The 13,757-nt window shown below is 43.0% G+C and overlaps 2 protein-coding genes across 2 annotated transcripts in view; both read right to left on the bottom strand.

Moving 5' to 3' along the window:
* Positions 1 to 3,778, bottom strand: part of nav3 (neuron navigator 3) — a 315,297-nt gene extending 311,519 nt beyond the window's left edge. Inside the window, exon 1 of the mRNA XM_082168169.1 lies at positions 3,555 to 3,778. The gene's annotated coding sequence lies outside the window, so the exon portion shown is untranslated. The remainder of the gene's footprint in view (positions 1 to 3,554) is intronic.
* A 1,838-nt stretch (positions 3,779 to 5,616) lies between these two features.
* LOC309497941 (fish-egg lectin-like) lies at positions 5,617 to 7,249 on the bottom strand. The gene is made up of 6 exons (XM_082168338.1): positions 7,152 to 7,249; positions 6,960 to 7,021; positions 6,636 to 6,863; positions 6,302 to 6,522; positions 6,073 to 6,200; positions 5,617 to 5,958 (listed from the first exon to the last, which is right to left on the bottom strand). The coding sequence occupies exons 2-6, from the start codon at positions 7,015 to 7,017 to the stop codon at positions 5,817 to 5,819; spliced, it is 777 nt and encodes a 258-aa protein (XP_082024464.1). The 5' UTR covers positions 7,018 to 7,021; positions 7,152 to 7,249; the 3' UTR covers positions 5,617 to 5,816.
* Positions 7,250 to 13,757: the final 6,508 nt, after the last annotated feature.

Raw genomic sequence — 13,757 nt, 5'->3', positions numbered from 1 at the left:
ATCAAAATAGAGCAAATCACCTTTTGAAAGTAACTTGGCCCTTCAAATAACGACTGTTTAAATTACATTGTTATGCCAGTAAGTGGCGACAAGTACCTGTTAAAAATATATTTGTCAATCATTCAGTCAAGAGATTCATTTAAAAAGGCGATTCATCCAGTAATTAAACAATTTAGTTCACAAAGTATTTGTGAGTCATTTATTCAAACCACATTTTTTATTTTATTTTTCTATTCTAATTAATTCATCATTTTAAATAGACTTCAGCAATTAACATTTTGTCAGAACCTCAGGTAAATTACATGTTATTTTGTTTAGTTGTCTGCTCAGAATCGTGGGAGAATTGTGGTGTCTGTTAGAAACAAAAAAAAAGTGATTCACAATGTATCCAGAATCGTGCAGCTCTAATATAATGTGCAGAATGTCCAAATATTCATATACACATTCATACATATAACAATTTTTAACTGTCAAAAACCAAGTTGTCCATCAAATTTCAAAAGGAACCTATAGCAATTATAGGAATATATATATAGAAGTTTAAAACGTGTTCAAAAGGTTAAATGGCATGAGCCAATAGGTGTAATATTCCAAGCACATTCCAAGTCTCCAGAAATCCCTGGATGTCTAAAAACCACAGTAACAACCCAAAATACTGCAGTTGTAAAGATGGATTGAGACTGCAGAGCAGAGATAAAAAGAAAGGAAGTTGTTATCGACATCTTTTTTTTCATTATTTCCTCTATTTCTAACATTCAGAGACAGTGTTGGCTGCAGTTACAGACAAGTGCAGGAAAGAATGCCTATTTGTCATGACAACCTAATTCACAGGCATTTGAGAGTCGCTTCACAAGCCATCAGTGTCAGAACATGCTCTGCCTTTAAAGGCACACTAGGCAGTTTCCGTTTTTCCTCAAACAGCGACCCCTAGAGTCGCTGTGGAGTACTTGTATTTAACGTTACTGTCGTAACCACTCACGCAGAGCCGTCTCTGCACTCTTTCTACCGCACTTTCTTCGTCGACTCTGCCATGATTCACGTCTGAAACGTGTGCTAGAGTCTTCCATAGAGGCTGCTTCGTATGTTGTTGATGTATGTGACGTCGTGCCGTAAAGCAAGTCATGATTCTCGCGAGATTTGGCAGGGCGCCACCTCTCAAACTTGCATTGCTGGTTTTGCCAGCGGCGTCCCCCCCACATTGCTATCGGGATGATTCGCCCTACTACAAGTTCGTTTACCATCTAAATGATTTCGAAGCTGTTATATTCAGGTACAAATCTTGCATAGTGTGCCTTTAACGGATCCAAGTGAAAAATCAACTCTGCCTTTCTTGTTCTCTCTCCTCATACCTTTCTCCTTCTCTCCATCTCAGTCTCTCATTCTATTCTCAACTTCTGTCACAATGCCCAAAAAAGCATTTCTCAAGCATCTCCGTGGCATTGTTTTTCTCCTGCGGTTTTTCCAAATTGCTTCTAAATAACAATGAAACCGAAAGTAAAAAGATACGCACATTTAAACACACTTTCTTTCTCTTCTGCAAAAATGGACAAAAAAATATTGACGGCTCATGTTACACTATACATATTTTTGTCCAATCAAAGACTTTGAACTTACTAGAAAAAAAAAAAAAAAATCACACCCATGTGTGGATATACCAACTTAACTACTACGAAGTGTGGATGTGATGTAAGTCACATGACAACGCCAACAAGGCAGATGTGCAGTAGAATGTCCAAATATTCATTTACACATTCATACATTTAACACATACTTTTTAACTGTCAAAAACCAAGTTGTCCATCAAATTTCAAAAGGAATCATATAAAGGTGAATAAGTTCTCTCATTTTTCATTAAATGCAGTAAATATTCACATATAGCCTACACAAATTTGCGACTATGTTACGTAACTTAAGCCAATTGGCTATTTAAAAAGCCCCACCACAAAATCATCACTGGTTGAGAAATTATGCAGTTTACCTTTAAAATGAGTGCTATAAGCTGAGGGAAAACATGTAAAATGGAATATAAAGAATGGCCGAAGGAAACACAGAATGAGAAAAAGGAGCTAGGGTAGTATCTGCAGATGGAGATGGGAGGAGAAAGGCTTGAGGAGATTGAGGGATGATCTGTGAGCAGAGAAGAGGAGAAAAGCAGAGTCCTTCAGGGTCCACTGCGCCGCTAGTGAAAGTGGCCACCGGTTCAAATTAGAAACCATGTGGTGACAAGTGTGAGAAAATCTCATTAACTCTCCATCCGCCCAGAGAACTGATTCATCTGTCTTTACATGGTTCCTTTCGGCAAGCCCGGGTTACAGCGATTCTCCCGTGTGACATTCAGCACTTGAGTTCGTTTACTGTAGTGCAGGATACAGGATGCTTTGGCAATAGGAACTGGATTGGGACCAAACATGTGTGTGAATAACATAATCATGCAGCGCGACATCAAATGTCTTGTTTTTCATGACCGTGAAATCAGGAGACGATTAAGAAATGAGCAAAAGGCAATTAGTTGAAATGCGTGTAATTCAACAGCATTCACTGCATGGATGGTATCTGTCGAAAATAAGCCCCTTAATCGTAATCCATTCGTAGACTACAGATAGGATGACACGGATCCCTCATTATAAAGCCCAGGGCTTTTTAATGGCAGCCAAAACTATCAAATGTGCCACACGCATGCAGGATTTGTTCACACTTTACAGTGTTCATTTGCATTGCTTTGTAATTGTTTAGGTGACATGACATGTTAAGCAATGTGTTGTGATATACTCATTTAAAACTATTTCAAAACAGCCTACCTATAATTCTTGCATTGTTACTTTACAATTGAGAGACTCATTTGAATATTTTACTGTGAGAAATGTATCATATTGCAGGAGAGCTTCAGTGAACCAAAAGCATACGATTATTCTAGGTACAAAATGTTTGATGTTGAATAAAACATGCTTCTACATAATTCATACATGTATTTACACTGCAAAAAAAAATCATTATTATACCACAGAAGCACTTAAGTGAACTGAAATCATAAAACTATGCATTCAACTAAATGTTCGCATAAAATCTTACATGCAGTGAATGCTTGGTGTTGAAAAACACTACTTTTGCACGTGCATTATAAAGCATGTAGGAAGCATTTGTAATGCAAAGTGTTGCTCAAGGGTTTGCTCTGATTTGTTCATCGCAAGAGAAAAGCATGTGTCGAGTCCTAAATGATCGTTTCTTGCTTGTATTTGATATTAACACATAAGATCAGCTCTAACTGATGAGACTACATTTATTTTCTGCATGTTCCGCTGCCTGGAGCATCAGAGCATGTTGTGTTGCATCCTTCATGCTTGTGAGAAACAACCACCAACACTTTATCAACAGTCAGAGAGCAATACAAAAAAACATTGTGAGTTCCATAAAAGCAGTCTACTCCACCTTCTATTTTATTGATGACGGCTCGTGCACTGGCAACAGTTGAAATGCGACATACACGTATAATTAATTTACTTCAGTGCACTTTATTTATAAGATAAGTTTATAGGATAAAAGGAAGCATTACGTACCTTTCCAGTGATTTACAATCTCTCCGCAAGTCTGCGAGTCCCGTTATTTCGCATCGTCACCTTTTAGACAGGCAGCGAATTCCACAAAAGCCGCCTCACCTGCTTCACCAACAGCTCTGTAGGCAACGGAGGATTAATTAAAAACGGAGATGCTGTACAGGTCTGATGCTGCGAATGGCCAGTGACTCTCTCCGGCAGGTGTTTTAGTCCGTGAAGAGAAATGAGAGTGTGGCTGTCCCTCTCGCGGACCTGTCAGCGCGAGCCACCCGCTCTCACGAGCCAAACCCCGGAGAAACAAACGCGCCTCGCCGCTGTAACTTTTCCCGTAACCACCGCGCGGCGCTGTTGTCTCCATAAAAAACGAGGGTTTGACTACTAAGGTGAACTCTTTCTGCGTTGTCACATCTCGAGACATCTCTCACTTGATTTGTTGTTTACTAACGGACGACATATATCATATATACAGTCAGCCATTGCTATCTATCTATGTTGTTCATTAAAAAGTAGGCTACGGAATAATATATTTACGGGTAAAATAAAGAGTTTGCTGCTTTTGGGGCCACAGAATCTTCAAGTGACTTTCCACAATCGTTAAGTGGCTCACGGGGGTCTTAAAACCGTCTGCCAAAAGACTTGTTTATGACGCATCCACACGTTTGAAGGTCCCCGCGCAAAACTGACGTCATCGCAGCACTTCCGCTGCACATTTATTGTAGGCCTACTGTACTTTTTTTAAAATAACTTTTTTGTGTTTTTTGTTTGTTTTATTTGTCTTAATGTTGTTTATTTATATTAAAAACAAAAACACTGTCCCTCCAACGCTAGCTTTCAAATGTAGCCTTTAGCATTATGACCTAGGCCTACCTACACTGTGAAAATTACCCACTGCGATCTCTGATAAATGTAACAAATTTAAGTATAAATGTTTGTAATTTACCCTTTTCATATTGAATTTAAACCTCCAAACACTCAAGTTTGATTATTTTACTTTTGTTAAATACATTCTCATTGTCTTTGAATGTAGGCCTACACTTCATAAAAGTCTACACTTCATCTTTAGCCTACTAAAATCTAAACCTTTTGTATAGAGGGCACACGTTTATCACTTTTGCCTAATAAATTTAACACTGCTAAGATGAGTAATATGGTGTTCTATCGTTGTTGCCTGAATTTGTTTTCACAAATGCATATGCATTACAACTAATTTTAGCCTACCTTTCTATCTTGCTGGAAATAGCTTTTCCCAGAGTTTGATCTGTGTGTGAGTGGCCACATTCAGTCTGATATAAATCCATAAGATGTTATATTGTGTGGCACCACAAGGCTGTGCCGTTCTCCTGTTTAATTCATCCAGCCAGCATTTCTGCGTTGCCATGATGATTTGGTTGCTACTACTAGTCTGAGAATAAAACCCACACAGGAATTCAAAAATATGCCATGAAACTTTATTCATACAGATCCCACACTAATTTAAACTGATCCAAATAAACCCTGTGTCACTTCCAAAACTCCACATCATTAGCAAACACATGCACAGTTTGTGACACAGGCTTTTATAATGAGATGCCTCGTGACTGAGCTGTAATTAGAGCCTCTGCAAACACATACACATTTTTTTCCGAGTAATTTAGCAACTTCCCACCTTCACCATGTGTGTTCTGAATGAGGCGCATTTCTAGTAGCCTTTATGTGATTGATTGCCTGACAACCATCTCTGTCATCTCCAGCTGCATCACTCATCATCCAATCATAAAGCAACAGGTTTCATTGATACCCAATGGGCAAAAAGAGTTTAAGATTGCTTGATTGACGTTTTTTAAAACTTAAATATTGAACATAAATAGGCCTACTAAATAAAATATGTTAGTAATGCACATCCAGAGGTTAATCCACATAAAAATGTAGTCCCTCAAAAGGACTAAAATTTGAAGTGTATTGTTGCAAAGAGTTTTTAATTATTTCTGACAAACTGATGCATTTCTCCATGATTCATGACAATCATAAAAAAAAAAAAAAAATTTCAGTTGATTATGAAGAAAAGGTGAGAATGAAGCAGTCCAACTCTTGTGTAGTTTCATTTAAACTTTATTGACATATAGCAATGCACAACAAAACTCTATACATTAAACTTCAATGAGCATAAAAACAAAACTCAACTTTAATTAGTTAAACAGAAAAAAACAAAAACAAACAAAACAAGCTTTATTTTCAGATTTCTACGTTTAATGATCATTGTGTTCCTCTGAGATGCATGATGGACATTCAAGTACATCTTCTGATGGATCCATCAATACAGATGACCCACAGCCTCCCCACATCGTAGGTCACATGTTTGTGGCCAAAGGGACAGGCAGCAATCCTTTGCCATCCTGTGCCAGCGGGATTTAATGTAGAGACTCCAACTCTAAAACAGATAAGAATGAGAGGTTTCTAATAACTAAAAATTATTATAAAATTTTACTGTTGTTCATTTTAGTAGGTTTCTTAAAACAAGCTTTCAGTGCTATTTTCAGCTCACCTTTGCATCAAAGATCCCTGAGAGTCGACACCATAGACGCTGCCATCAGTTGCTACTTCGACCATTGACAAAGATCCATTAACAATCTCTGAAAAAGCTGACCCACCACAGGAAGAACCCGTCACATTCTGAGAAACACAACAAGATGCAAACAACTCACTTGTCTGATACTGTGTACTTAGGATTTTTCTTGTTGTTCAAGCCCTTCCACTCTGGATTTTACTCTTACCCTTTTGAGGAAGACATTATCTGTAAAGTTCACCCCCCAACAGCTGTACGGGCCACAGCTGTAGTACTTCAGCCTTCCTCCTGAGAGTTGTGTCCAAGCAGCATTTGCAGATGGCCCATTGCTATTAGTATCCTTGTTAATGCAGAAGACATCGTCTATCGGATTAACACCTGCAACAATCTCACTTCCAGCATCCACCTGCTTTAAACCTCCTGATATTCCTTAAAATAAAGAGATTGAAGGGAAAAGTCAGACAAAATATGGAGAGATAAGATAATCTGCATTCAGCATTTTGAGCCTAATTTTTTTTTTTTTTTTTTTTTAAATTTTTTACCTTGAATCTGCCTGAAGAGTCCGCTCTGAAACTTGAAGACTATGTTTGCTGGACTCACTCCGAACTGTCCAGCCGGCCCAATAGTAATGTGCTTCAGTGATGCAGTTATTCTTGTAAAATTGTTTCCCAAAAATAGGAAGACTTCATTGTCATTGTTGACTCCACCCACTGAGCCTAATCCAGCATCAATCTGCTTCAGGGTACCAGGAATCACTTCACACTCTAAAGCTATGGAAATATTTGGGTTCGATTCATTTGAATTATTGTGCAGTTGTTAGTATCATGATATGATTCTGAATCCCCAAACACACATTCATCGTTTACCTCGAGTATAAAGAATCTGGCAGCTGAAGAGTAGCAGGATGCACTGACAAGCTTTCATTGTGCTGCAACACAGAGTATTTGTCTCGTCATATACATACACAGAAATCAAATGTCCATGATCTTCTTAAATTCTACATAACATAAACAAACAAATAAACCAGCGCAATGAAACCAAATGAAAATGAAACCAACCTTTTCTTGATCTTAGACTTGTCAGCTGGTTTCAGCAGTCCTCTTCTCACAACCACAATGTTTGGAGATGCTGGTGAATGACTGCTAGGTTGGTTTTTATAGCTGTAGTTTGTTTCCTGATCAGGGAAGGGAAACTCCTGCTGTACAGAATTATGCAGTGGATCAAGATCTTCTGCTGGGCGGAGAAGAATTTGGGCAGAACTCTGATGTCACTTATGAACTTAGAATGTTCATTGACTGAATAGTTTTTGTCTCCACATGTGCACACATTTGCCCTCATGCTATTGTCACATTCCTCAGATTTAAAAAAGTGAAAGGATACAACATTTTGTTACATAACTATTATGCAAATGAAACAGGTTAAGAAAATTCTTATGAAACAATTACAGAGAAAAACATGTCCTTATGTTTTACAATAACACTAACAATACTTCTGATAAGATCTGTTCAGCTTTGATTTTTCCAGTACTCTCTCTATGTCTGTGTGTGTGTGTGTGTGTGTGTGTGTGTGTGTGTGTGTGTGTGTGTGTGTGTGTGTGTGTGTGTGTGTGTGTTTTAAGGAAATAAATTATTATTTTATTCAGCAAGCATTAAACTGATCAAAAGTGACACTTTTACATTGTAACATGCATCATAGTTTCAACAAAAATATTAAGCACCACAAATGTTTTAAAAATTCATGATAAGAAAAATCGTACTCGGTTCTCTCTAGAAGAGGGAACGAGTATTGCATAAGTTGCTTACGTTACGGGTAAAGTCATCTTTTCTTGAGATATGAAGCCAAAAAATTATCCTTAATTTTGTATTTATTGTCAACGCGTTGCAGCAGCTAGCAGACCTAGAGCAGGCTATCTAGTGCAGGGCAGCCTACCACTGAGCCCTGCGTGACGTCGCGCCCTCACGCGTCACAGCCCGCCAGAATGGGAGTGGCTTAGCGTATAAAATCAGCTCGTGGCGCGAGCACGGCAGGTTACGCAATACTCGTTACCTCTTCTAGAGAGAACCGAGGTTACGTCAGTAACCGAGTACGTTCTCTTACGAGAGGTTCTCTCGTATTGCGTAAGTTGCTTACGCTACGGGAACCCATTGTCAACGCCGTGCGCGCCAAGCATCCACCACATAAAGTCCCAGGGGTACGCCCGGAGAACATAGATTAGTGGGAATAGACGGCCAACTAAGCGGGCCAGTACATGTACATAAGCACACAGTGTCATGTGGCAGGGAATACGGAGCGGCACAGCCGGTCCATACTGAGAAGAGAATATCAATCCTTATAGTGCAGCTCAACCAGGGGAGCTGGGATTAATGTGAGAGTAGCCTGCGCATGAACGAATCTGAACAGCACATACTCATAAGTTAGAGTGACAAAAGTCTAGCCTGCAGGGCAGGGACTTCTAGGTTATAAAACCTAACAAATGTAGAGGGGGAGGCCCAGCCTGCCGCCATACAAATGTCATGAATAGAAATCCCGCTGGACCAAGCCCACGAAGAGGCCATGCCTCTAGTGGAATGAGCCCTAACGCCTAAAGGGCACTGCAGGTCTTTAGACGCATATGCTGCCGTGATAGCGTCCACTATCCATCTGGACAGACTCTGTTTCGAGGTGGCGAGGCCCTTGGTGCGCCCACCGAACGAAACGAAGAGCTGCTCCGAGCGCCTGAAGGCGGCAGAGCGCGTGACGTAAACCCTTAATGCCCTGACAGAGCAGAGGAGGTTAAGTGCCAAGCACTTTGGGGACATAACCGTGTCTTGGCTTGAGGATGACTTTGGAGTCATATAGGTCCAAACTCGAGACACGCAGTGTTAATGGATAACGCATGTAAGTCACCCACACGCTTGACTGATGACAGGGCTATCAGAAAAGCAGTTTTGAGCGAAAGGTATTTCAGATCCACAGTCTGCAGGGGTTCGAAGGGATGTGCTTTCAAGGCCTCCAGGACTATAGAAAGATCCCAAATAGGAACCGACGGGGGCCGCGGGGTATTCATCCTCCTAGCTCCTCTAAGGAAGCGGATGACGAGCTCGTTCCTTCCTATTGACTGGCCGCGCGTCGACTCTGCGAACGCCACAATGGCCGCAACGTATACTTTGAGCGTGGAAGGGGTTCTGCCCATATCCAACAGCTCTTGAAGGAAACAAAGCACCCCCAAGACTCCACAGGTTTGTGGGTCTAGGTTTTTGTCGGTGCACCAGCTAGTAAACACAGACCATTTAGACGCGTAGAGCCTTCTCGTAGAGGGAGCTCTAGACTGCGTGATCGTGTTCACGACCACTTCTGGCAGAACAACGGGTATCCGTTGATTATCCATGCATGCAGAGACCAGCGCTCTGGTTGAGGATGCCAAATCGAGCCACCGGCTTGAGATAGGAGATCCCTTCTCACCGGAATCGGCCATGGGGCTAAGTCCGTCAGCCGCATCAGCTCCGGGAACCAAATTTGGTTCTCCCATCGCGGGGCTATGAGGAGCACCGAGTGGCCAGTCTCCCTGATTCTCCTGATTACCTGTGTTAACAGCGAGATCGGGGGAAAAGCGTACAGAGGGCAGCTGGGCCATGTTTGGGCCAGCGCATCCTCGTTCTTCGAGAAGAACATTGGGCAATGAGCGTTGTCTTCTGACGCGAATAGGTCGACGTTCGCTTTGCCGAAAAGGCGCCACAGCAGCTGGACTGTTTGAGAATGCAGGAACCATTACCCTGGGGGGGGACGTTGTCCCTGGACAGTCTGTCTGGACCGTCGTTCAGGTGACCAGGCACATGCGTGGCTCTCAGCGAGAGCAGGGAGTGCTGAGCCCAAACGAGGAAGCGTTCCGCCAGAGCATTGAGATTCCTGGATCTGACACCGCCCTGGCGGTATGGGAGGAAATGCTTCAGAGCATTCTCGACCGCTAACATCTCCAGACAGTTTATGTGAAGGCGTTTTTCCCGGTCTGACCATTGGCCGAAGACCGGTCTGCCCTCGAAGAGGGCGCCCCAACCTAGGTTGGAGGCGTCTGTCGAGATAGCCTTTCGGTACGAGATAGCACCCATTGTCACTCCCGACTGGTACCATTCAGCCGCTATCCAAGGCTTCAGAGCTGAAACGCAGCTCTAAATCACCCTGATACGCAGACCGCCGGAAGCCCAAGCTCGGTGTGGTACCCGTGCGTTCAGCCAGCGTTGTAGCGCCCGCATACGCAGCAAGCCCAGCTGAAGCACTGCTGCGGCCATGCAGCCCAACATTCTCTGAAAAGTTTTCAGGGGAACAAGGCTGTCCGTCTGGAATGAAGCGGCCAGGTGTCGAACACGGCGCACGCGCTGTGTCGACAAGCGGGCCGTCATAGACACAGAGTCCAGTTCTATTCCCAAAAAAGAGGCTGTCTGACTGGGCAGTAATGAGCTCTTGGTCCAGTTGACCGTAAGACCCAAGTTCTCCAGATGGCTGAGAAGCAACGTTCTGTGAGATATTAATTCCATCTCTGACTGTGCTAGAATCAACCAATCGTACAAATAGTTCAATATTCGCATGCCCTGACTTCTGAGCCGCGTCCATGCACTTCGTGAACGTACGGGGTGCTAAAGACAGGCCGAACAGAAGGACGGTGTATTGATATACCGGAATCTTTTGCATGCATAGCTAGGGGTAGAATGGCCTCTCGGTTCCGGTCTCCACACGGCGTGGGCTCGTGAACCTGAGTCTGAGGTATCGGCGCAGTGAGCGCGCTCTCGATGCTCGAATACAGCGGCGCGCTGAGAGCGGCGGCTGGCCTTTCTGTATGTAATGTCCCGGTCACCTTGGGTGGGGAACATTTCATGGAAAGAAGCCCGGGACGCGTGTGTAGCACCGGGCGTTTTGTGTTTGTCAGTAAGCGTGAGCGCTTGCGAGCGGGCACAGGACTTACGTTTATACCATAGCCGTTGTGTGTCGGCTTTATGTGTTTTGTTCCCTGTGATAACTGTGTAGCAGAGCGGGCAGTGAGTAGGTGTGGGCACTGTACCGTGGGCACATTTCCTACATCTAACACTCGAGCGGCATATGCCAGCTTTATGAGAGTGGGCTCTGCGAGAGTGAGTGACACAGGGGGAACCGTGCTTGTGTGTAGGGGTGAACACTGGGAAGCGGGCACATTTTCTACACTCAAGACACCATCGGCGTGAGCCGGATAACCAGAAATTACACTCTTTATGAGATCTCTCTGGGTCGCCGTAAAAACGGCGTTTGGGTGCAGGCGAGCAGGCTGTACAGTGCGCTCGTTGGCTGCAAAATACACATCTGCAGTCGCCTCTTTCAAGGGAACTGACAGGGCGAGAAGCTTTGATGGCGGTCCGGCCGCGGCGAGACTCAACCATCTTTTCCTCCCTGCGGCTGCTAGGAGGACTTCGCGGGCTCAGGTTTCAGCGCGATCCTAGGCCGGGGTCCCCGTGACGGCTTGATGAGCGCGATCTCTGGCGAGCGCCTTGGCGTCATTGCGAAGGCGGAGGCTGGGAGGGCTGCTGGGTAGAGCTTCATGCAGGGGGCTGTTTTTGAGAGCGGCCTGCGGCGGAGCTGGAGCGTCGAGGCAGGAAAAGCTCCATGGCTTGTGTGGTTTTCTGCACCTCAGAAAATCGGTCGACAATCCCGCTCACAGCTGGGCCGAAGAGGCCGGAAGGAGGCCCAGCTGTGAAAAATTCAACTTTAGTTCTTATGGGTTTTTAGATATTATTTACTGTATCCAACTTACTTAAGAATATGATTTTTAATGTACAGTCATTCATGTATAGCGTTTGCGCACCACAGATTAAAGATTTGTTTTCCATACTCAATGTTTTACAACATGTCACCAAAATAAACAGCGGGAGAATTGTCAGCTTCCAGACTTCCAACAAACTGTTCAAAAGTGTCTGCCACCTCAACAGCCATTGCCTGGCACACTCTACACGAAACAATATGAAAACGTGCAGCATGTGAAGTAAATACGTGAATAATGAAATTACACAACTAAATACATAATCATAAAGCCATGGTCATTGCTTCTTAAAGACCCAAACAAGTTCAGTGGCATTTTTGTGTCAAGTGGCTCTTCTAAAATCATGTGTACATGTAGTCATGTACTGTACATAAACAAAAAGTATCTGTCAACAGTTTTATCAAGATTGATCATCTGGACCAAACCCTTATCTGTAAAGGGTTTGTATGATGACAGAACTGTTTATCTGTTGTTACTTCACAGATGAAGGCACAGTTAATTCAGGGAGGGAGACAGTATCTCGGTGTCCCAGTCTATTAACCAGTTCTCCGTGTGTCCAAATCCATTCCCCCTGCCACAGTAGTTCACACCCCTGGTCAGACTCACATTGGGGCATCGGCTTCGGGGCAGTGGTTGGCGCTGTCGTCACAGGCTGCTTCCTCACGCCGGGCGGACGCTCTCCGTCTGCGGGGGGGGGCTCGGGCGAAATCTCCACAGTGCAGGGTGATGGTGGGCTGGGCTCTGGGTCTGGCTGTGGTATAGATCAGGGGTAGACTCTCTCCAGACATATCAGAATCGCATCCTTCCAGCTGAGTCCCTGCATGTCTGGGAGGTCTACTTGATGGTAGTTAATCCTGATTCAATACAGTGATTTGATGGTTTTATTATCATACGGTGAATGAATGGCTAGGTGGCAGAATTGATGGGTATAGTCCAAGAGATTGAGGTCTCTCCTGGCCAAAGTAGCAAACTCTGCTGCTAAGTTCATTTTAACGGTCGGTTGTTCTGTCACGTAATGAAAGTCCCAAAGATGAAGACTAGTCAAGTTCCAATATGAAGATATTTAATGAGAACATCAAGACAGTGTAGTCCTACATGGGTAACAGGGTGTACCAAACACAAACAGAAACCAACAAAGAACTGAGGAACCAAAGGAACTTGAGTACTAATGCAAACATAATAATTGACGATGTACATCTGAACTGACATAACTAATCATATCAATAGCCATAGCAACTAAAGAGTGTCAGGAAAACTAAACAAAGGAAAACAGGAACTAATGAATACAAACTAAAAGTCCATGAAAACACAGTATACCATGACACATCCAGGTATAAATTCCTTTTTTGCTTGATTATTAAATTGCTTAATTAAAGTTTATACATGCTAGTTTCCATGACAGAGTTCAAGATCAATATTTTCTTCTTACTACTGGAGCTCACTGTTTGCTAAGTTTCAAATGCACTGTAAAAAATGTCTAACCTCTCCAAGTCAAAATTTTCTAGTGACTGGTCACATCTAAATTTTTTAATTGGCCCAAGTGCAATTCTTGTTGCAATAGTCTGTTAACATTGGCTCAATGAGAAATAATACATCAGACTAATTGAAAAATTTAGATGTGATCAGTCACTAGAAATTTTTTACTTGGGGATGTCATTTTTTTTTACAGTGTGGTTATTAAACAGCAAGCTGTATTTCACTTCAAGTGGACTATATTAGTGGAGCAATGTAGGGAATCGTGAATGAGGGTTCAGGGGGCGATTTCAAACACAGCCTGTGTTTTCTTTTCGTTTCTTTGGTTAGTTCTTGTACAGCCTGTGCCAGTGCGACTGGATTGAGGGAAAGTGAAACAAAGTACTTGATGACGGGCCAGCAGACTGTCTAAAAAAAAGAATGTGAAAGA

This window comes from Leuciscus leuciscus (assembly GCF_965113295.1).
Source record: "Leuciscus leuciscus genome assembly, chromosome: 4".
In the NCBI taxonomy this organism is placed as follows: Eukaryota; Metazoa; Chordata; class Actinopteri; order Cypriniformes; family Leuciscidae; genus Leuciscus; species Leuciscus leuciscus.
The sequence above is the reverse complement of the archived record's forward strand: the minus strand, read 5'-3'. Positions and strand labels throughout refer to the sequence as shown.